This window comes from Primulina tabacum, chromosome 16, assembly GCF_025594145.1.
Source record: "Primulina tabacum isolate GXHZ01 chromosome 16, ASM2559414v2, whole genome shotgun sequence".
NCBI lineage: Eukaryota > Viridiplantae > Streptophyta > Magnoliopsida > Lamiales > Gesneriaceae > Primulina > Primulina tabacum.
In genome coordinates this window covers 24,449,918-24,476,093 of record NC_134565.1, presented here as the reverse complement: position 1 = coordinate 24,476,093, position 26,176 = coordinate 24,449,918, and the positions used below count along the sequence as shown (strand labels likewise).

General features: G+C 34.5%; 1 protein-coding gene across 1 annotated transcript; it reads right to left on the bottom strand.

The window, feature by feature from the left end:
• Positions 1 to 5,034: 5,034 nt before the first annotated feature.
• LOC142528428 (uncharacterized) lies at positions 5,035 to 10,799 on the bottom strand. The gene is given in 3 exon segments (XM_075633477.1): positions 5,035 to 5,438; positions 10,386 to 10,438; positions 10,471 to 10,799. Coding segments are annotated over 3 exon segments (786 nt in total).
• Positions 10,800 to 26,176: the final 15,377 nt, after the last annotated feature.

Genomic DNA, 26,176 nt, shown 5'->3' with positions numbered 1-26,176 from the left:
GTTATGGTTGTAAAATATTGGTCCTTATGACTCAGAACAACACTAAGGCTCTACGTAGTAGTACTATGTTCTGACTCATTTACTTATTTCGTGAGGGTCATCGGGTAGCGATATTTGATATATTTACGACACATGTAAGAACTAGAGTATTGTAGTCGAGGGATTCTCTGCTCGCCTACAACTTTGGATATCCTATCTATATTCTGATGAGATCATAGTGCATGAAATATCTAGACAGAGTACATAGGTGCGTTTGAGGAAAAGGGTTTTCATAGTAACACATGTGATGCCACGATGAATGCTGAAAGATATTTCACATTGTTATCAAATTCATATACAAACCTAGATGTATCAATGGTGGTAGATTCTATCAGTATATTAAGATTAAGAGACCTTACTTTATGCTAACCATATTCGATTGGTTCTTGCACGTACTCTCAGTGATACTTAGGATATTATGGAGGATGCTACTAGGTGTTCTTACCATGATACAATGGTTCCAATCACAAATGAATTTTTACATTCTTATGATCAAGGAGTTGATGCATATACTAAGGATAATTAGAGTGTGCCCACATAAATGTTGATGTCCATCACAAAAATTTGTGAACTCATGGGTATTTGTAATCCTGAACCATTGAAGGTCAAACAGTTACTGATTTCTCTATTTTCATTGAGATATTTGAATTCAAGGAGTTGAATTGGTGAAATGAGTTTGATAGGATCGGGCATTTTAAGCTTATAAAAAAATTCATGAGTAGTTTCCATTTTTGGAAATTTTGAGAGTTAGTACGACTGCTAAAATCAATGAGAAAGTACAACTGCTAAAAGTGCAAGGAAGTTGTTGGAAACTTAATTTCGGAGTTTGACAAATTGAGCATGTGACAAGAAGACTGAAAGTAACTGAACTAAAAATTTGTAAACTGTTAGCTGCCCGAACTGAAGATTAGTGTGTATATAATCAAAGGCAACTGAACTAATCTAAATGAAGTATGTAGTCAACTGGATGAGTAGTTGAAACTGATCAGTTAAACTACATTCATTTGAGAGCAATCAGTTAATCCTATCTGCTATGTCAACTGATAAATCAGTTTTGACACGTCATCAGTTAAGGAACGTAGCTTTCAACCGACAATTGTACAAGAGTAGACTGCAACGTATAGTGGGAACTCCGCATTTCAGAAAAGTTACAGTGTACGATTTTCAGAAGAATGTTGACGTGGCTATACAACGAATATAAATATTCAAAATGCATTAACTATTACCGTTGGAAGCAAAGCCTATAAATAGCCGAGAAGATCAGCTGAAGAAAAGCAATCAAGCTACGAAGGTTTTCAACTTATCAAGCAGAACTCTGTGCATATTCTTTCAAGTTTAAAAGCTCTCAAAAGCTCACGTGTTGCGACTTTGATTGTTGCACTCCCAAGAGCAGGTTGTCCACACAAGTAGTATAATTCGGTGAGTCCGAATATCGTATCCACAGGGAAGCTAAGGTAATTATAAGTCCACTACAATGTCTTTTTTTTTGTTTTTGTTTTTTTTAATGGTTTGAATCTTTAGTTGGTAATTTTTAATTGTTCAAATTTTAATTTAAGTAGTTGAGATTAAAGGATTCACTCTTGGTATTTTAATAAAGTTAACATTAACGAACATTATTGAAATCCACTTAATAAAATGGTTCCAATATATTAAATAATCATATTTATATTATGTTATATATTATTATCTTATAAGTATATAATATATACCAAAACTTATAAATGTGTCAAAGTATTTATTGTGCTATATATATATTTGTAAACACTAAATCAAGGTTCCCACTTTAAATGGTTGGTAAAACCAAACTAACATTTAAATGGTACCAAGTAATTTAATATTATGATATATTTATATATAGTAAATCAAGGTCCCACTTTAAATGGTTGGTAAAACCAAACAAACATTTAAATGGTTCTAATAATTTAATATTATAATATATTCATATATAATAAATCAAGTCATCCACTTTAAATGGTTGGTAATACCAAACTATTATATAAATGGTTCCAAGAATTTAGTGTAACATATAGCAACAATAAATCAAAACTCCCACTTATAAGTAGGGTATAAAAATGCTTAAAGAAATAAATATAACATAAACAATAAATAATGATTAAATAATATAAAACATAGATTCTTACCTTTTAGTAAACTTTATTATCATGCCAAGAATTTCACCTTTTCATCTCAACTTTAGGAAATTAGCTATTAATTATTCAAAGTGTAAAACTTTGAATATGAAATTAACATGCTAATTATATTTAAATGAAGAAATAAAGGAAAAATATAGAGAGAAATATTATGAACTCAAAGGTTTGTTCATAGAATGAGGGATATCTCAATACATTACAATGCACCCCTATTTATAGCCAAATTTGGGGAGACAACCACAAATAAAATATTATTTTTTTACACATAAGTCTTCATTGGTGTTCCAAGATATTATATTATATTACACATCACTTTTGAAAATCTTCTTCTCCGAATTTGCTTCTTCACATAAAAAGAAACATGTGGATAATTGAGTTGTCTAGTTGTGGTATTTTTTTCAAACCATTTGACCAAGTAATTTGAGAGATATGGTCAAAATACTAGAGCATGGTAAAACTGCCACTCCTTTGATAACTTTATTTGTTGCTTAATTTAATCCCAATTGTGAGAAGATTTTTATCTCATGCTTGCCACCAATATTGTAGATATTAACATCAACTTTCTACAGGTCCAAGAATCATCTTAATCCCATTTGCAACGCCAAGTTTATTCTTGTTTTATCGAACCTGTAAAAAATAGTAAAAACTTGAAATTATACAACTTATATTTTATACAATTTATTATAAAACATATAATATTTAAATATTTAATAAAACAAAAACTATATATTTATATTATAAAACATTTAATTAATGTACAATTTTTATGTTTATCACACCTCCCAACCAGCTTATTGCTAGTCCCTAGTAATTTAAGCGTTAATAGCAATACAAAACATATTGATTAATTTAAATAGAAATATAATCAAAACTATCTAAGTGTTTAAATTAAATTTGAAAACTGTCAAAGTTATATAAAGATCATCATAATTATAATTTATGAAATAATTTGAGATGATCAATTCAAAGCTTATTTCAGGTAGCTAAATGTACACGGTCTTCAGAAATTCCTAGTAAGAGTCTCAACTCCATATCCTCACAGGTTAATAAATGTTTCAATTTATGGCAACGATTTCTCTCATGGAGTTGGAATACAGATAAATGCAGACAGACAAACGAGCCAAACTAATCAAAAGATAGAAAATCCATTGATTCAAAATCTAGTTGTTCTTATTATATATTTTTTCCTGATATATATATATATATATTTTTTTTCATAACATCATGGAATCAGACTAAGCTTATGCTTCTTGACCACATATTTATTTAATTTGTACAATAAATTTCTCTCTTTTTTTTTTATGAGAGATATATGGGTCGTAGCATATAACTTAAAAATTACATAGATCTTCAATATCTTTCTTTTTGTATTTTTCTCCTTTTTTTTTCAGGAAATATCATTTTTTTTTCAAAATAAGAACTCAATATCTAAACAATAGATAGTCTCTCTCATGATCAATAAAGGCTCGAAAGCTGTTTTCTCAGACCTCTCCACTCACTCACAAAATATGTGTGAGTTTAAAATTTTAGGCACTCTTATAAGGTATATCTTGGGCCATATACTTTAATACCTGATTTTATCACAATGGTTAATCACTCAAAAAGATTTCATAAATCATATTTTTATATTGATCAGAATATTAAAATTGTTTTTTTTTTCAAATAAATAATTAAACATTCTTAAATAGATTAATGCATGTTCTAATTTAAATCTTTCAAACATGTAATGTATGACATTTTTGCAAAAATTACTAAGATACAAACAATAAATATGATTTTATTTTAAAATAATATATATATTTTTTTATTATTTTTTTTATTTTTAAATTTTTTTTTAATTTTTTTTATAAGTTTGTTATCCCCCCAATCAGAATATGACATTGTCCCTAATGTCAAAATAACTATTAATAAAGAGTACATAATGAAAGAGATATCACCTGGAATTTTATTGAAGATAACAAACTGAAACAAAAGCAAACCAATCCACGACTTTTGAATCAATGATCAAACTTTCTTTTCTTACTGCTTGATTGCGACCAATTGATCTTTGTTATCATCGGATCAGGCTTATGAACAAAAGCTTCCAAATCATCAATTAATTGGTCGGCAGTCGAAGCACAGATGAGCATATGTCGTGAATTTTCTGAAATGAAATTCTGTTCCACAGCTTTATCAAGAAATGTCAACATACTGTCATAATAATTATTGATATTCAACAAGCCCACATGTTTATTATGGATATTAAGTTGTGCCTAAGAAACAGTGTGAAAAATTTCTTCTAATGTACCAAAACCACCTGGTAGTGCGATAAAAGCATCAGAATTTTCAATCATTTGAGTGATTCTTTCATACATAGAAAAAACTTTTAATTCCTCCCCAATCGTAACACCTGTAATATTTCCTTCAGCTAAAGCTGTAGGAATAATACCCAAAACCTGACTACCTCCAAGATGAGCAGATGTTGAAACAGATCCCATTAACCCAATATTACATCCCCCATATACAAAGTGAATTTTTCTCTCAACCAATATCTTTCCAAGATTATTCGCTGCTTCTACAAACACTTCATTTTTTCCAGGACTCGACCCACAAAATACACAAATATTTTTCAATGTTTGTGCAGAGGATCCAGCCATGTTTTTACTTTCTTTTTTTGTCTGCGAAAATAGAGAGAAAGATGAGAGATTTTATAGAGATAATATGTTATCATGACAAAACTATGGGTCAAAGCTGTAAACAGAATAAATAGTAAAAACAATAATGACACATATGCATATAAACAGTAGTGTGATTGTGGCTCACAATTTTCCTCTGGATTTACGTCCAGAAACGACTTCAACGCCTTCTATGAGTCGAGGATATGCTTCCCATCCAATTTTCTTATAAATTGGCAAACAAGATCTTTTTTAGTCGGATTCCCAAGACTATGACGCTCATCTTGGAATTGTTTCCCTAAACGGAGAAGTTCAATATGCACAAGTCCACTAGAATGCGTCTCAAGAGTCAATAAGATGTTATCTAAAGACTCCTTACTCAGCCCATTCTTGATGAAACCAATTTTATCTTCTCTGTTATTGGAAACACATCTCAAAGATCTGCATCGTTTGTCACAAGTCCATCTTGCACACTTATGACAAACCCCTAAACTTTTGGCCTTTCGTTTTTTCGCATAAGTGCTTTTTCCTAATCCAGGCAAATACCGAATGAGCAATGATTGTGGAACTTCTCCTCCTAATCGGACCTTAGTTTCTATTACAAGACGAATATCTTCTGGAATTCCTTTTTGCTTTAGCAATCTCAATCTTTCACACCTTCCTGCATAAATTTTTCTTAGAACATTTTTAGAAACAGAGGGAAAATATTTACAAATTTTTGAGAGAATTTCATCCATTTTGAAAAGAAAAGAAATGATTTTTTTTTTTATTATTGTATCAACAATTGTGGGAAACTGATTTAACCGACTATGAGAGTCACGGAGTACCGTTATCCGCCATTTAACCAGGAAAATAAAAAGATTAAGAAAACCTGAAATAAAAACAAACAAACTTAAATGCAACACCAAAAAATTAAAAAAAAATCAAGGATCAGAAAGGGAAATAAACTCTTCTTAAAAGATTTCATTTTCTAAAAATGGTTTAAGCCTTTGTCCATTTACTTTAAAATATCACCATTTTTAGGATTTTCAATATCCACAGCTCCATATGTAACGCCCCGAAAATTTAAAGGTCCACGCGAACCACATGCATTTGAATTATTAAATTCTCCTGTATTTTTTATTAAATGTTTTAATTTCATTAATTAATTATGTTGTGCATAATTGCATGTTTAAAATATAATTTTCTACATGATTGCATTAAAATATATTTTTAAAAGGTTATTCGAGTTGCGATCGAGGAACGGAGACCGATGGCTGAAAAATAGAAAATATTTTTATTGGTTAATTGTTTTTAATTATTTAAATTAAGGGTGATACTTTTTCTTATTTTTGAAAATAAGGGGTTTTGAGATTAATTTATACGCTGAGACGTAATTTTTATCCGGTGTTGGATTTTCATCAAAAATACAAACGTAATGGCAACCCGGCTAATAAATTCACAAACTTATTTAAGCAAAATTATTTTTAATATTTTAATTAAATACTAATTAAGCACTAATGGGCCTAATTATATGCTTAATGGGCCTAAGCCTAATTAGTAATTAATTAACTATAAAATATATTAAAAACCCTCCCCAAACCTCATACTTTGACACGCCTCTTTTCTGAAATTGCACCCACCAAAACACACGGCACACTCACACAATTGAAAGGGGATTTTCGGAAAAAGCTCAAGGGAAATTCAAGCCAAGGTTCTTGTCCGTTCTTCGCAAATCGTCAACGATTTTTCGTGCGTTAAAAACGCAAAGGCACGCCATATATCTTCCTTTTCTCATCTTTCACACCATAGTAATTATTTTAAATTGTTTTGCATGAAAAACATGGCACACAAGATGGAATTTTCGTAACTACATGCATAGGTGTCTTAAACTTGTGTTTTGCATCCCAAAATCATGTTTTTATGTTGTTAAAGGGGCTGCCATGATTAGGAGTGGTTAGAGGATGTTTTTACATGTTTTCAAGGGTTCTAAAACACACCCAAACGTTGCAAAACTAGAAGAACAAAGCTGGAACCATGGGTGGTTAGTGAGTAGGGCCGATGTGCTTGTTGGCCTTCATGAGTTTGGTTGGTTGTGCATGGGGCTTAGGGGCTCGACCAGGTCTTCAGAAGGGCTAGCTTGGGACGTGACTAGGTCCTAGGAAGAGTCCTAGCATGGCTAGGACTCGTGCACCAGGCTAGGGAAGAGTCCACGCTGCATAGGACTCTTCCCGTAAGGTGATGGTGGTCGGCCGAGATTTTCAAGGGAATGGCTCGGTTGAGGGCGGGGCTAGGTGGTCTGGGTGATGACTTGGGACGGTCCAGAGAGGGGTAGGAAGGGTCAGGCCTCGTGGTGGCTCGAGCAAGAGTCCACACGAAGCATCACGAACGCACGCAGGGAGCTAGGGAGGGGCGCAGGTTGCTGTCCTTGATTTAGAAATTTCGTGTGCAGGGTCCAAGGGCTAGGTTGGTCTGGGCTTGGTCTGGGCGTGGTCCAGGGAAGGTTAGGGTCGTGAGGGGGCAAGTGGTTGAGGGCTGGGAGAAGTCCTAGGCTAGTTAGGAGTCATATGGGTCATGGGAGTCTCACACACAAATCGTGCAGAAATATGGGGCGAGTTTCAGAAGGGTTTTGGGTGGGCCAAGGCTGGTTTTTCGGGCTGGGCTTACACAGTAGGGTCCCTAGGTGGGTTGGCTTGGGTTTGGCTCAAGGTGGCTCGGGCGTGGCTCGAGTAAATTAGGAGATGGCTCGGTGCGTTCGATAAGGTGTCAAAACGAGAAATTAAAAGGTTAAAATTGAATTCATGGGTCCACAGGGGTGGCTCATGACTTGTAAGGGTAGAATAAATCTTAAAAATGCTATGTTTAAAATTTGGGATCAAAATAAAGATTTTTGGATTTATTCAGGATTTAATCGCCGCACGAAACATTAATTAACGAGTTAATTGAAACGCCTAGTTTTAAGCCTTATAAAATTATGAAAAATTAGAGTTAAGCTTGAATAATTATTAGAAGTCTAAGTTTTTAATTTGGGAATTTTATATTAAGGTTTGGTTTAATTCAGGATTAAAACGCGTTAATACGTCTTATTTAAAGATTAAATTAAAAGTCCTCGATTTAAGGCTAAATAAAATTATGAAAAAATTCATGTAAGCTTAAATAACTATTTGGGACATATTAGGGTCATGAAATCAAGAAAAAAGTCGAAAACGTAAAATTTCGAGCTCAGGGGTAAAACGGTCTTTTCACACCTAGAAATTAGCATAGGTCATGGCAGTGCCCTAAATGATGTTTTTATGAAATTACGATTATTTTTAAATGTTTATGAATTGTTCATGATTAAAATATGATTTTTGAATGTCTAAATGATTTTTATGATTTAAGAAGTCATTTAAAATACATGTTGCATGCTTGGTTTCAAAAATGAAAAATGTAAATATTACTCATGATTTTTCTATGTGATGTGAATGTAAAATATTGAAGGATGTGAAGTGATTGTGACTAATTCGTTAATGTTGGCGACGTCGTGAGGGTTATGGTCCCAGTGGGAGCCCGACGATCGTGTTTCCATCATTGCGAATATGTGGTAACGGTCATGTGGTAACGGTAAGAATGGGAATGTCGTGAGAGGAAAAGGCCCCAGAGGGAACCCATTTATGGGAAAAGGCCCCCGAGGGAACCCCGACGAGCGTATTTCTATTCGATCATGATAGGCCAGGGCCCAGTTGACCGGTGAGAGTGTTGCTGGTGTCCCCCGCCGCCCAGTACTGAGGTTTCACGTAGATGGATCCATCGTCATGTCATGTCATGTCAGGAAAGTCACAATTAACGATCTGAATTCAACAAAGGAAAAAAAGGAAATGTTCATGATTATATTTAAGGTTTTATGTCATGTCATGTTGAGGAAAAGGAAATTCATGTTTGCATGTCATGAAAATGTTTATGTTTAAAGTTTTATGCATCATGAAAATGTTTACGAAAATGTTTATGTTTATGCATCTTCATGAAAACGATATTTTAAGTACAAGTATTTTTCACCGTTATATGTTGACTGTATTACGTATTACTCGTTATAAAGATTATGGTGTGTTGAGTCTTTAGACTCACTAGGTGTGATGGATGCAGGTGGTATTGAGGGAGGACTTGATGAGTGATTTGACTGGACTGAAGGCGCACACAACCCGAGGACCAGCGCTACATTTTCCGCAATATGCTTTATGATTTCATTTAAAGATTTTAAGACTATTTACTTATGCTTTTGAGAGATTTTGAGAGGTTTAGTATGAGCTTTACTTTTCAAATTATTGTTTTTTTGGGTTTGGTAAAACAGTAGACGATTTTATTTTATGACTATTTCACTTGAATTTTTATATACTAGTGGGTTGAGGTTTTATTCTAGAAGGGCAAAATATTTAATTAAAATATTTTAATAGTTGGCCTTAAAAAAAAATTTCTAGTACTTTTAAAGCAATAAAAAGGGTAGGACGTTTCACCATAAGTATACACATGCTTTACAACATATAGGCCTGTCCATCTTGATCGTAATTTTCCTGGGAATATGTGAAGTCGAGAATTATAAAGCAAAACTTTTTTACCAATCTCAAAAGATTTTCTAAGAATTGTTTTATCATGAAATGATTTGATTTTTGCTTTATAAATCCTTTAATTCTCATACGCGTCATTTCTGAGTTCATCAAGTTCATTAAGTTGCAATTTACGCAATTTGTTGGTATCATCCATGCTTGAATTTAAAGTTTTGATCGCCCAATAAGCTTTATGTTCGAATTTCACAGGCAAATGACAATGTTTTCCATAAACCAACCTACAGGGAGACATATTCAATGATGTTTTAAAAGCTGTTCGATATGCCCAAAGTGCATCATTAAGTCGCAGAGACCAATCTTTTCTATTTGAGTTAACATTTTTTTCCAAAATTTGCTTTATCTCCCTATTAGCTAATTCAACTTGTCCATTTGTTTGAGGATGATAGGGAGTAGTTACTTTATGAGTAATACCATATTTTTTCATTAATGAAGCAAATGGTTTATTAACAAAGTGAGTTCCTCCATCACTTATCATGGCTCGAGGAATTCCAAATCTACTAAAAATATTTTCTTTTAAAAATTTGATGACGATTTTATGATCATTTGTTCGACATGGAATTGCCTCTATCCATTTGTAAACATAATCAACTGCAACTAAAATATACAAGTATCCAAACGACGGTGGAAAAGGTCCCATAAAATCAATTCCCCAACAGTCAAAGATTTCAATTTCAATGAAAGGATTCAAAGGCATCATGTTTCTTTTTGAAATCACACCCAATTTTTGACAATTTTCACAGATCTTGCAGATTTCGTGGGTGTCTTTAAACAAAGTGGGCCAATAAAATCCACACTGCAAGATTTTTGCAGCCGTTTTCTTTGAAGAAAAATGTCCTCCGCATGCTTCTTAATGACAAAATTTAATGACACTACTTACCTCATTTTCGGGTATGCAACGTCGAAAAATTTGATCCGAACAATACTTGAACAGATACGGATCATCCCAATAAAAGTTTTTTTACCTCATTCAAAAATTTTCTTTTATCTTGAGAACTCCATTGCGGTGGCATTTTTCCTGTCACAAGAAAATTTACTATGTTAGCAAACCAAGGTGTAGTAGTAACTGAAAATAGATGTTCATCAAGAAAATTATCGTTAATTGGTGTCATTTCACAAGATGATCCTGTTACTAGTCTCGATAAATGATCGGCTACGACATTCTCGGTTCCTTTTTTATCTTTGATCACAATGTCAAATTCTTGGAGCAACAAAATCCATCGTATCAGTCGTGGCTTTGCATCCTGTTTGGTCAACAAATATCTAATAGCAGAATGATCAGTAAACACAATAGTCGTTGATCCAATCAAATAAGAACGAAATTTATCTAATGCAAATATTACATCAAGTAGTTCCTTTTCAGTTGTGGAGTAATTCATTCGAGCATTGTTTAAAGTTCTACTTGCATAATATATCACATAAGGCTTACCGTTTCTTCTTTGACCTAATACTGCACCGACTGCATAATCACTCGCATCGCACATGATTTCAAATAGGTAAAGACCAATCAGGAGGTTGCATGATAGGAGCTGATGTTAAATGTCAAATGATTTTATCAAAAGCATTTTGACATTCTTGAGTCCACTCAAATGCAGTGTCTTTTTTTAAGAGGTTACAAATGGGTTTAGAGATTAAACTAAAGTCCTTTATAAACCTCCTATAAAATCCAGCATGTCCCAAAAATGAGCAAATTTCTTTAATGGTTTTTGGAGAGGGTAAATTGGCAATGAAATCAACTTTTGCTTTATCAACTTCAATTCCATGAGATGACACGACATGTCCCAAAACAATTCCAGAAGTAATCATGTAATGACATTTTTTCCAATTTAAAATAAGACCTTTTTCCTCGCATATTTTTAAAACTTTTTCCAAATTTTCAAGACAATTATCAAATGTATTCCCAAAGACAGTTAAGTCATCATTGAAAATTTCCAAAAAATTTTCAACCATGTCGCAAAAAATGCTTAGCATACATCTTTGAAATGTTGCTGGGGCATTGCATAATCCAAATGGCATCCTTCTAAATGCAAATGTTCCAAAAGGACATGTGAATATAGTTTTATTTTGATCTTCGAGTGCAATGGGAATTTGATAATAACCTGAATATCCATCAAGAAAACAGTAGTATGGATGACCTGCTACTCTTTCTAAAATTTGATCAAAAAATGGTAATGGAAAATGATCTTTTCTAGTGGCGTCATTTAATTTTTTATAATCAATACACATCCGCCAACTAGATGGGATTTCGACTTGTTAACAATTCACCTTTTTTATTTTTTATCACTGTGATGCCAGATTTTTTTGGAACTACTTGTGTTGGGCTTACCCACTTACTATCAGAAATAGGGTAGATAATCCCAACATCAAGTAGTTTGAGAACTTCAGTTTTCACAATATCTTTCATGTGTGGATTTAATCTCCTTTGTGGTTGTTGAGATGTTTTTGCATTTTCTTCTAAGTGAATTTTGTGAGTGCAAATTAGTGGATTAATGCCCTTGAGATCTTTTAGTGTCCAACCAATTGCATTTTTAGGTCTTTTAAGCATATCAACTAATTTACCTTCTTGATCACTGTCTAGTTTGGAAGAAATTACCACCGGATACGTTTCATCTTCTCCAAGAAATGCATACTTCAATTCTTCTGGCAAGGGTTTTAACTCCAATATGGGTGGTTCGTCTTTGTTCTCATATTTTGCATCAAATTCTTTCTCTGATCCTGGTAATGAGTGATACCTGATAAAATCATCAAGATCAATTTCAATATTTTCTTTAACAGTTTCAATTGAACAAATATCTAATTGATCACGAGTACTCCCTTCTTGAATGTTTTCTTCCACAAGAGTTTCAATAAGATTTTCATCTTCACTTTCATCTCCTTTGTCATGTGGTTGCTTACAAAGATTAAAAACATTGAGCTCCAAGGTCATGTTACAAAATGACAACTTCATTATTCCATTCCTGCAATTTATAAGAGCATTAGAAGTTGCTAAAAATGGACGACCCAGAATTACAGGAATTGCATTACAAGCTTCGATAGGTTGTGTATCTAAAACTATGAAATCGACAGGATCTACAAAGTTATCAACTTGGACCAATACGTCTTCTACCATACCTCTTGGCACCTTAACAGATCTATCGGCAAGTAAAAGTGTTACCGAAGTAGATTTTAACTCGTCTAGATTGAGTTCTTGATAAACTGAATATGGAAGTAAATTCACACTAGCTCCAAGATCAAGCAAGGCTTTTTTAATCTTTTGTTCTCCAATAATACATGAAATAGTAGGACAACCAGGGATTTTGTATTTCAAAGTATTATTATTTTGAATTATTGCACTTACTTGTTCGGCTAAAAATGCTTTCTTTTTCACATTCAATTTTCTTTTCACAGTGCACAAGTCTTTCAAAAATTTGGCATATGATGGTACCTGTTTTATTGCATTTAATAAAGGAATATTAACTTTTACTTGTTTAAAAATATCATATATATCAAAATTCAAATTTGATTTTTTTGTATTTTTCAATGCATGAGGGAATGGTGGTGACACTGTCTGTTGAACCTCTTCTTCGCAAGTTATGGGTTCCACTTCCTTACCCTTTGGAGTTGATTTATCATCATCTTCACAAGGTTCAAGAATGGATTTTTCCACAACCTTACCACTTCGAAGGGTAATAACAGATTTTACCTGATCCATCGGTTGAGTTCCAGAAGTTCCAGTTTGTGAATGATGATCCTTGGGATTAGGCAGAGTTTGTGATAGAAATTTACCTTTTCATGAACATAAGTGCAGATGCAAATTTAGCAAGAGTATCTTTCAAATCTGTCATGGTTTGAGCAGTTTGAGTATTGATAGACTCTTTCTTTGCAATGAAAGAATTCAATGTATCTTCCAAATTTCTTTTAGGTGGAGGAACATAAGGTGCATAATTTTGAAAATTTTGTTGATTTTGGAAATGTGGTTGTGAAAATTGTGCAGCACTATCATTCCTCCAACTAAAATTTGGATGATTTCGCCAACCTGGATTGTAATTTTGAGAAAATGGTTCAAAATTTTGCCTTTTGAAATTGTTCAAAACATTGGCTTGTTCATGGAGACATTCTTTAAAAGAGGGCAAAGTGGGACAATCTTTTGTAAAATGATCACTTGTATCACAGATGTGACACGCAATTTCTTGAACAGATTTTAATTGACCATTCTTTTTCAATTCAAGTGCCTCAACTTTTCTTGCCAAAGAGGTAAATCTAGCTTGAAGATCATGTTCATCTTTGAGAGTGTACATACCTCCACCAGATGTAGGAGATTGAATCTTGTTTGATGGTTCGATTGTACCTATAGTGTCCCAATTTTGAGCATATCAATTGCCTCGTTTGGATCTTTATCTTCACAAAATTTTGAGCATATCAATTGCCTCGTTTGGATCTTTAAGCCTTCACAAAATTGAGAAACAACTCTCCAAATTTCAAAACCATGATGTGGACAAAGATTAAGCAATTCTTTGTATCTATCCCAACACTGATAAAAAGTTTCTCCTTGTTTTTGAGTGAAAGTGATGATTTGCCTTTTGAAAGAATTTGTTCTATGAGATGGAAAAAACTTTTTCAAAAATTGTTGTTGCAATTCATCCCAAGTTCGAATGGATCCCGATCTAAGATTTTGTAGCCAAGTTTTAGCTTTATCTTTTAAAGAAAAAGGAAAAAGATTAAGTCGAATGGTGTTCATGCTACAATTTAGATCATTATATGTGTTGCACACTTCTTCAAACTCTCGTAAATGCATGTATGGATTTTCAGAATCTAAGCCATGAAAATTGGGTAAAAGTTGGATAATACCAGGCTTAAAATTGAAATGAGATGCATCAGGGGAAAAACTAGACATGAAGGTGCACTAGTACGTGTAGGATTCATGTGATATCTAAGTGTTCTTCGTCTATCATGATCATGTTGGGATTGAATTTCATCTTCATTTTCTTGGATGGGTTCTTCCGCCATGTTTTGTAAAAATAAAGGGTTATTTCGAATGAGTCGACCAATAAGTATACGTGACCAAATGCTCATGCAAATGCAAATGCAAAAGAAAACACACAAAAGCAATAAAAATTCAAATAAAGAAAAATAAACTATAAACAAAATTAAATAGACTTGAAATTAAATTATATTTCCCCGGCAACGGCGCCAAAAACTTGTTGCGACTTTTATTGTTGCACTCCCAAGAGCAGGTTATCCACACAAGTAGTATAATTCGGTGAGTCCGAAGTTAGGGCATGACTAGGATACCTATGAGGGCTGCATGATTGTCCTATGGTGGCTGCACCAGGGTTGGTTCGATAAGCTAGGGAGATCGCGTGAGGCTTGAGGAAGCCGCACGGGCCTAGGGGACGATTTTGGGGGCTGAGGCTTCTAGGACCTTTAGGCTCAGTCCAGTAGGGTCCCCTAGGGTTTGGTCATGGTCCTAGGAGGGTTAGCTAAGGGCTGGGCATGCTGATTAGTGGCTTGGGTCGAAGCTTGCATGGCCATAGGAACTAGGGTTTCGAAAAATATGGGCAAGGGTTCAGTAGCCGTCCTAGGGTGTTTAAAGGCTTTCAGGGGATTGAATTGGGTTGGAAAAGGTTTAGTTAGGTGTTATTAGGCTTTGGTCCAAATGTGGTAAGTTTTGGTTAAGTTTCGAATCAATATGAGTCAAAATTGGGATGTGCTTCTAAGTTTAAAAACGAATAGAGGCAATTATTGAAAAGCTAAATTTAAAGCCTAAGAAATATTTAAAAGAGTGTTTTAAGGTAATATGTTATGTTTGGAATGATTTGGGTAGTCGTTTAAAGCTCCAAGGACAATTATGGAAAGTTAGGGTTTCAGGGAAAAACGATCATTTTACACCTGAAAAACGTTACAAGTTCTGGCAATGCCTTGAATGCCATAATAAATGTTAAAATGATTATTTCAAATGTTTATGAAATTTTATGATGAAACGTTAATACTAAAAGATATGTTGCATGCTTGGTTTAAAAGAAAAATGATTTATATGTGCATGAATTTTTATACACTACAAGAAATTCCAAATTCAATCATATTCAAAAGACAACGATTATATCAGAAACCGTTGTCTTTTTCATTTTAACAACGGTTTTAACAAAAATTTTGTCTTTGTGAATTTTTTCCTTGTCAAAGACAACAGTTTTTTAAAAACCGTTGTCTTTTATGGGTCAACGACAACGGTTTTAGCAAACCGTTGTCATGGGCATGCTTTTTGGTTGCTAAGACAACGGTTTTCAATACCGTTGTCTTTGTGCTGGTTTTTTATTTAGCTAAGACAATGATTTTTGTTAAAACCGTTGTCTTTTATGGGTTACGTCAACGGTTTTTATACCGCTGTCTATGAGCGGATTTTTTAGTAGCTACGACAACATTTATTAATATCGTTGTCTATGAACGCGTTTCTATGCAGCTAAGACAACGATTTTAAAAACCGTTGTCTATTAACGTCAGTGAAAGACAATGGTTTTTTTAGTAGCTACGACAACGATTTATAAAATCATTGTCTATGTACATTTTTAGGGCCTAAGACAACGGTTTAAAAAAAAAATTGTCGTATTACTACAAAAAAGAACTGGTAATCTTAAATTGTTTAATTAGCGACGGTTTTTCTTAAATATAGCGACAGGTTTATAAAACCGTCGAATTTTTAAAATAGTGACGGTTTTTATCATCGCTGAATATATAAAAAACCATCGCAATTTTAAATTAGCGATGGTAAAAACTGTCGCTAATTTAAAAATTGGACAGTTGTTGTGGGGACCCGAGCTCTAACTCAATTCTTTCTGGAATTAATTGGATCTTTGCTAGAAAATGTGGGTCAAAATTTTTCTTTTAACATAGTCAAATGTATATAAATTAAACACAAGATCTTGCTTTATCTTATTTCCACAAACCCACACATGTCTTGTTCAGTACATTTATACATCTAGTGTTCAATACAACTACAGATCATATGTAATCACTAGTAATCTTCTCCTCAGCCCGTAATCTCCACGCTATCTTGATCTCTCATCTTTGTCTCGACCCTGATCCTGATCCCCCTGTTGTTATGCACACATACAGACAGAACAACAGCCGGATACTCCGGTGAGAACAAATCCCAGTATAAGAAATGTATACATGCATATCATGCAAGGGAATACAAACCATAATACATGAATATACAAAATAAAACATGAACATACTATCATGAATGTAATCAATAACAACATGTTCCACATAGTCTATGAAACATGAGCAAGATAAAACAATCAACTTAAAATCCAACTCATATCTTGGACTTGACTCTTGTCTAACTCTAGGGATCCCGGTGTGAATAAGATGCAACAGATCTCCCACCTACTCTCCCATTCGGGGTGGCGTTACATCTTATTCCTAGACTTCGGTCCTGACTGTATCGAATATCTACAATCGGAGTGATTCTGATCCGAAGCGTCGATACCACCGAACGTCTAGTTATTTGGAGAATCTACCAAATGACTCACCTATCTTAAAGGCTTGAATATAAATCTATAAACAAAGCATAAGCATTCAAAATATAAACAACAATCTAGTATGTGATTTTTGTTGGCAAACTCAAATTGAATCTCATTTGAGTTGTGTCTTCCCAAATCAAACATGAATTATACCTTTATCTTCTCGGTCCGATGAAGACGAAGACCCGTATTCCAATCTATCCATACCCAAATCTAGCAATGACAATCGCATATGCAAAATCTTAATATGCAACTCAATTCAAAATCTATTCTGATCAATACTCAAATCAAAACACAATCTGATTAATATCAACGACATTACAGCACAATCTCATCAATACTAAATCTGATCAATATAAATTAACAGATGTTTCGACGGCATAACAATACAGTCTCGATAACCCCGTTAATTTCAACATCACAGATATCATATCAGAATTCATAATCAGTATCAGTACAATTCATAATCTCAATATCCGTACACTCAAAATCAGTAACAACACAACTCTGGTATCGAATCTCAATCAAATCACCCCGAAAATCATAATAATTGCATAACCAATCTATTCTTCAATCTGACTTCAATTATACGATGTCTACTGTATCAGGAAATGCCATATATGATTCATATTCAATTCTGACAATATCATAATTTCAAATCATGTCTAAACGTAACAAAACTTACGTCCAGCTGTAGCCTGCGTCGATAGGAACTCAGTACTGTAATCGGATTTAAAAACAGACGGACGGATTTTGCGTAACACTCAAATTCTCATCCGAAAGAACTTGGAGCTTCTCGATTTCCTCCTTGCCTATTCTGAAGATTGGCTTGTTTCTTATATATATATATATACACATACGCGTCGCATATAGAGACCAAGTGTCAAACTTTCCTTCTGCATGACTCGCGCATATGCGCGCCTAAGCCCCGCGCATATGCGCGAGATTTATTATCTCGGCGCTTGTGTCTCAACTGCTCGCGCATATGCGCGCCCATCGTCGCGCATATGCGCGAGACCTACTGTCTCGTGCATCCACTTACTCGCGCATATGCGCGCCTTCCGCCGCGCATATGCGCCGAACTCTCTGGAATTGCTGTTGGACACTTCGCGCATATGCACGCCTTCAACCCGCGCATGTGCGCGCAAGGTTCTGCCTTCCTCGCGCATGTGCGCCCGTCCACGTCGCGCATATGCGCGAGGACTATTCCTCACACAAATTGTCAAATCTTCTTTCGGCTCTCCCGATCTTATCCGTTCCGTCTATAAATACATCTCAATGACGAATACATTATAATAATTGTCGCCAAATCATTTTAGATTAACATGATAAATTTCTCGGGCCTTACATTTGTTTAAACAACCGTCGCTAATAGTGACGGCTTTAGCATAACCGTCGCTAATAGCGACAGTTTAATAAGATTCGTCGCTAATAGCGACAGTTTAAGACAAAATCGTCGCTCAAAAACCGTCACAAATTATCTATAAATATCTGCGTCCACGGTCCATTTTCTTCCCACAATAAATTTTTCTTTCTTTCACGATTTTAATTTCGCTACATTTCTTGATAAATTTTTAAGTGTTAGTTAAGATTATAAATATTATTAGTTTAGTAAGATTGTAAGTTTTTTTTTGTTAGATTTATTAAATTATAAAAGTAATTTTTTTTATTTTACGTAAAACAATAGCGACGGAAATAATATGAAAAACCGTCGTTAATTGACCTTTAACAACGATTTTTCAGTGCTACGACAACGGTTTTTCATTGTTGTATTCGAGCGCACTCTTTAACCACACCTTTCACAACGGTTTTACAAGACCTATGACAACGATTTTTCACCGTCGTATTTAGATGTCTACGACAACGGTTTTTTACCGTTGTCTTTGAGCCCACCCTTTAACCACATGGCCTTTTACAACAGTTTTACAAGACCTACGACTAATGGTTTTTCACCGTCGTCTTTAGCCTTATTTTTTGTAGTGATAAGTGATGGAAATATGAAAATTGAAGGAGGTGAATTGATTGTAACTAATACGATGATATGTAAGACCAAGGCTCAGTTGACGGGTGAAATGTTGCCGAAGTCCCCGTCGCCCGGTATCGTGGTAATACGTAGATGGATCCATCGACCTTCAGATAATACGAAAGTCACAATTGAGGATCTGAATTCAAAAAAAGGGAAATATATACATATATGATGAAAACCAAAAAGTATATGATGAAAGGAAATATGTTTAAGTTTATGTTCATGAAAAGGTATTTTAAGTAAAAGTATTTTCACTGTTGCTTGTGAATGTATATGTATTATTTTTTTTATCATTATTAAGGTTTGCTGAGTCAATAGACTCACACGGTGTGATCGATGCAGGTGAGCATGAGATTGATGTTAATGAAGGTCTTGATGGTTGATCTTGCTGGACTGAAGGTGCACACAACCTGAGTACCGTCGCTAGTTTTTCGCATATAAAATAATTTTATGATTTATGATTACTTAAAGATTTTTTGATTATTATGCTTTTGACAGGTTTTTGAGCTAAGTTTATTTTTGAAATAATGTTAGTTTAGGTTGGTTGATTATGATTTTATGCTTTGAATTACTTTCTTTTGGATTTTAAAATAATAGTTGGTTGATTTATTTATAAATGGTGCAAAATATTCATATTTTAAATATTTAGTGTTTCGGCCTAATGAAGTAGAAAGAAAAAAATTCTAGTACTTTTTAAGAAAAAGCGAGTAGTGGACGTTTCACAGTGAGTCCGAATGTGGTATCAACAAGGAAGCTAAGGTAATTACAAGTATACTATAATGTCTTTTTGTTTTTGTTTTTTATTATTATTTTAACCTTAAATGATGATTTTTATATGTTTAAATTAAATTGTCAAGATGAGAGGATCCACTCTTGGTATTTAAATAAAATTAAAATAAATTAACATAATTAGAATCCACTTAAAAATTGTTCCAATATATTGAATAATCATTATTTATATTATTGTTATATATTATTCTTGAAACGTCTGCTTATTTTGAAGGATGTGATAGCCATTACATACAACCCCATATTGCACTCTCGGACTAAGCATATCGACATTATACATCATTTTATCCGAGAACATGTTATGAAGAAAGAAATTCGTCTTGAATATGTCTCAACAGATCAACATGCAGCAGAAATATTTACCAAACCGTTTCCAGATGCTAAGTTCTCTTATTTTCGAAATATTCTTGGTTTAATCGATTAATCTTAGTCATTTTAACGTTTTTATATGTTAGCTCATTTCCAAGGTTAAATGCAGAAATAAATAAAAGCATTAAAGAGAAAACAACATTAAACAAAATAAAAATTTTATTGATGAAATTGAACCTTTACATTTGAGATTTCTTTATCTATTGCAAGCCTCCAGAAGGACAACCAAGTGGTTAACCCTCCGATGGAGGTCCTCGTGAAGTCCTCTGAGAACGCAACCCTTCTCAAAGTCTTCTGCTCCTTAAGGAGCATCAACAGATAAACACCTTCATCTCTGAAGATGTCTGAAGTATGAGCGACGCGGAGGCGCCACAAATACTTATTTGTTGTTGCCACTCGTTTTCTCGTGGAAACAAGTCCTCCCTCATGGAAGGACTGTGGATCCTGGATTTTGGTCCAGGTAGATAGCATCTTCTCCAAGATGCTATCCTCAATCTTCTGCTTCCTTGCAACCACTATGGACCGCGTAAACTCCTCTGTCAAGTCTGGCTGCTGAGAACTACTCCCCTTATCCATTTGCTCATGGTTTGATTTTCAAATGATTTTGTGACTAACCAGTTTGCTCATATTTATAGATTCTAACCATAAAAAGAGTCACAATCATTGTTAGTGACAAGAGGATCTGAAGAGATTTATGCACACCATTGATGGTTCATCTTCCGAGGTTTAGCTTATTTAATGCATATATTTAGGGAGAAATATCGGTTCAGTCGATAAGTTAATGGGTTGAAGGAAATTGTCTTCAATCGCTTAGTTTGACAAATGAACAACCCATGTTTATTGAGTGACTCAACCGCTAATTACATTCTAATCACATTAAAGCAACCGGTTCGTTTCCTTATGTAGGGCACGTTTTTACGCGTCATTACATAAAAAATCACTCAACTCTGTGAATGCCCTACAAGATGTGACAGTTATCTTCTTAAAATTTGAAATAAATCATTATACTGTATTCTAAAATTTTTCAAATTTTCAAATCAATCCACTGACAGTCCTCCACATGGACTGATCTGTGGTTTTCCGAACCAGACATACATAAACATTGCATTATCATTTTTTTATTACAGAAATTTAATATTTCATACCTAGTTCTTCTGAGAATTTTTTTTGTCAAAGATCGGCCCGTAGATTTTATCATCTTCTTCACCGCGCAAATGGCTGCATCCATTTCTCACAACACCATCATTATCAACTTTGCATCTGTGCTCGCAATGACGAACAAGCCAATGCAAGCTATGTTCAGGATGCTCGAATCTTCTGGCCTTTGTTCTTTTTTGGGATGCAGTGAGAAATATTCCGAGATCCTTTTGAAGGAATTCTTCAATACTGCCTATATGGAAAATAGGGAAATCATATGTGCTGTTCAAGGAAGAAATCTTCTTATCATCCAGAAGATGTTCGCTTATTTGTTTAAACTACCAACTGCAAGAATCAAAAACTTTACTACTATTCCAGAGGGCAACATTGAGCTTTTGAGAAATGAATTCTCTCTCTCTGTGTGGGGACCCGGGCTCTGACTCAATTGTCTTTGTGATTAATTGGATCTTTGCTAGAAAATGTGGGTCAAAATTTTTCTTTTTAACAATATAACCAAGTGTATATAAATCATACATCAATGTTATCTCTATTTTATTTCAACAAACGTAAGTACATGTCTTGTTCTATTTCGTTTATGCAAACCAGTGTTCTTAACAAACTACATAGTACAAGTAGAACATCTAGCTGTCTTCTACGCCCGAAATCACCACGCTATCTCAATCTCTCATCTTTGTCTCGACCCCGATCCTGTCCCATCTGTTGTCATGCACACATACAGACACAACAACAGCCGAAAACTCCGGTGAGAACAAATCCCGGTATAAAACATGTACACATGCATATACACAATATAAATCATGAATATACTATCATGAATGTAATCAATAGCACGACGTCCCATAAACTATGAAACATAATCAATATAAGGAACGCAACTTAAATCAAACTCATATCTTTGACTCGACTCGTATCTAAGTCTAGGGATCCCGGTGTGAATAAGACGTAACAAGTCTCCCACCTACTCTCCCAATCGGGGTGGCGGTACGTCTTATTCCTACACTTCGGCCCTGTCTGTATCGAATATCTACAATCGGAGTCAATCTTCTCCTATGCCTCGATACCACCGAACGTCTAGAAACTTGGCATATCTGCCAATGACTCTCCTATCTCAATGCTTGTATATAAATCAATATAAAGCACAACATAACAAGGTATAGAAATCTAGTATGTGATTTGTGGGAAACTCAAACCGGATCTGATTCGAGTTATATCTCCCCAATCAAACATTGAATTATACCTTTCGTTGTTCAGTCTTTGTCGATGTCGAAATCTCGATGTTGAAGTTTGTCAAGACCAATCTGAAATGACATATTCAAGATGCATTCTATCAATTTCTAACTCAAATCAATACATGTACGTATCAATATTCCTTCCTGGTACATTTCGACGGCATAACGGCATAATCTCGCGATACCGATCAACTCAAACATCAATAATCAATAACAATAACTCATAATTCTCATCATAACACCATCTACCATGCTGAAATCTGCATAATCTCATACACATATATGCTGGAAAATCGTAATAATCGCATACGGTAATATTTCTTCGATCCGGTTTCGATTCTACTTATCTCAACATATTAAGAACACATCATATAGCTCAAAATATGATTTCCCCCCAAATCATCTCTACTTCAAAACATGTTGAAATGTAGTAATGCTTACATCCTTTAGAAGTCTATGATGCAAAGAGCAAGAATCTAAGCTCGGATTCAAAATCGGATGGTTAGATGTTGCACAACCAAATTGTTAATACATCTTGAAGCTTGAAGGAATTTCTGTACTTGCTCTCGGTCTTTGGCTGCTGAAATGAAGGAAATGAAGACAATTCATATATATATCTTGCATGGTGAAGACACATGTTTCATTCTTTATTCTGCACGTCACACCGCGAGTGCGCTCACTCTGTACCGCGGGTGCGCTGAGCGTACTGGATCACTTCCACAATTTCAGAAGGAACGACTGCGGGTGCGCTGGCTTTTGGACCGCGGGTGCGTTGCCCTCTCTGTCCCAACACCGCGGGTGCGGTTGTTTTTATGGCGCGGGTGCAGTGTCTCTTTGCCACCAAAACTCGAATTGCAACGTCGCTTCTCCATGTCTGTTCTTCCATTCCCTTATTCATAATATAGGATAACTCAAAAGTATCAAACTAAGATCTAGGGCATTACACTCTGACTCCCCGATCTCCTATCCAACGTGCCAAAAACGAGATCTGAAGATTGAATTCAGACTGATTGCTGATATAGTGGCGAAGAGGATTCTAGCCAAGGCCGGTGCATATGACAACGGTTTTTGTTAAAACCGTTGTCTTTTATGGGTTACGACAACGGTTTTTATACCGTTGTCTATGAGCGGATTTTTTAGTAGCTACGACAACATTTATTAATACCGTTGTCTATGAGCGCGTTTCTATGCAGCTAAGACAACGATTTTAAAAACCGTTGTCTATTAACGTCAGTGAAAGACAACGGTTTTTTTAGTAGCTACGACAACGATTTATAAAATTATTGTCTATGTACATTTTTATGGCCTAAGACAACGGTTTTAAAAAAAAGTTGTCGTATTACTACAAGAAAGAACTGGTAATCTTAAACTGTTTAATTAGCGACGGTTTTTCTTCAATATAGCGACGGTTTATAAAACCGTCGAATTTTTAAAATAGTGACGGTTTTTATCATCGCTGAATATATAAAAAACCATCACAATTTTAAATCAGCGATGGTTTTTTACCATCGCTAATTTAAAAATTGGACAGTTGTTTAAACAACTGTCGCTAATAGTGACGACTTTAGCATAACCATCGCTAATAGCAACAGTTTAATAAGAGTCGTCGCTAATAGCGACAGTTTACAAAACCGTCGCTCAAAAACCGTCACAAATTATCTATAAATATGTGCGTCCTCGGTCCATTTTCTTCCCACAATAAATTTTTCTTTCTTCCACGATTTTAATTTCGCTACATTTCTTGATAAATTTTTAAGTGTTAGTTAAGATTATAAATATTATTAGTTTAGTAAGATTGTAATTTTTTTTTTGTTAGATTTATTAAATTATAAAAGTAATTTTTTTATTTTACGTAAAACAATAGCGACGGAAATAATATGAAAAACCGTCGTTAATTGACCTTTAAGAACGATTTTTCGGTGCTACGAAAACGGTTTTTCCCCGTCAATTTAGACGTCTACGACAACGGTTTTTCACCGTTGTATTCGAGCGCACTCTTTAACCACATGACCTTTCACAACGGTTTTACAAGACCTATGACAACGATTTTTCACCATCGTATTTAGATGTCTACGACAACGGTTTTTCACCGTTGTCTTTGAGCCCACCCTTTAACCACATGACCTTTTACAACGGTTTTACAAGACCTACGTGTAACGTACCGTACTTTTACTACTTTAAAATTTGCGGAAAAATTAAAAATTTTCTTAAACATAAAATTTCATACGGTCGTCACTTGTCATTTAACTTAATAATATTAAAATCAACATTCCCAACTAATATTTTCCAACAAAGTACTTATTTCAAATCATCTCACATCCAACATAAAAACATAATATTTTAAAGTTTTCATAAAACATAAACATAGTGGTCCTCGGGTTTAGCCTTCCGCTCAGTCCAAGCCTGCCCCTTGGTCGCCACCTCCTGTCTCCTCCTCAACGTACTCACCTGCATCGTTCAAGTCTAGTGAGTCTAAAGACTCAACACGTATAAACTGGGAATAACGAGTATTACATAATAAAACCACATACAACTTCAAAATTAAACATATATACTTGAAACTTAAACTTTCATAATAACTTTGAACTCTCATAAACTTCTTTGAACTTGAACATACATACTTTGAAACTTGAACTTGCATAATAACTTGAACTTTCATAAACTTGAGCTTTGCATAAACTTTGAACATACATGCATACATAATATGACGTGCCATCACATAAACTTTTCTTTAAACATGCTCTCATACTTCAACATACTTAACTTCATCATTTTGCGTAGAGGATGTTTCAAAGCAAGTGACCCATAACATAATAAATGCCTGATCAGACAAACCACAGTACTGGGCTGACAGGGACATATCCACTGCCACATACATGAGATCCATGTTCATAATTTAACAGGCCAGTTGATCCACGTTCATAATTTAACGCTTCACAACCACGATCTAACCCGTTCATAATTTAACGGGCGGATTGGTCCCCGTTCATAATTTAACGCTTTCCAATCTTAACTTCAAACCCGTTCATAATTTAACGGGGTGGAGAGGTCCTCGGCCACGTTCACCGACTTCCAAACCCATTCACTTTTGGTCACAAGACATTTAGCATACCTCAAAAACTTCAAATATTTTCTTTGCACGTCATACATACTTACTTTGCATTGAGGGATTCGTTGGATGTCAATCGGTTCGTTGCTGCAACATACTAATATGAATACATAAACTTAACTTGTACAACTTAAACGTAAATGTCATGCTTAATCCCAAGCTAAATAAATTCTTAGAACATTCTATAATTTCCCATGACATAACCCTGTAAAACATCATATTAAACCATGGTATAAAACCTCAAATCAAACCTTAAATAATAAAAGAATATACCTAAAATCTGAAGGTACACGGACCCCGTCCCTAGGTCCGTATCATGGTCCGTGTCTGTGCGCTTAAAAATTGTTGTGATGAAATAAGAAGGCACGGACACCGTGCCTACCTCCGTGTCCGGGTCCGTGTCCGCTCTGTTCGACGAATTATTTTATGAAAATTTTGCGACATGTCTATTCTCCCAATTAACACATAAGGCATCAAGATTCATCACTATGAGACCATTCTAGGACACATAACAATGAACTAAACTTTTATAATCACCCTACAATTCATACGACATCTTAATAATTCAAGCTCT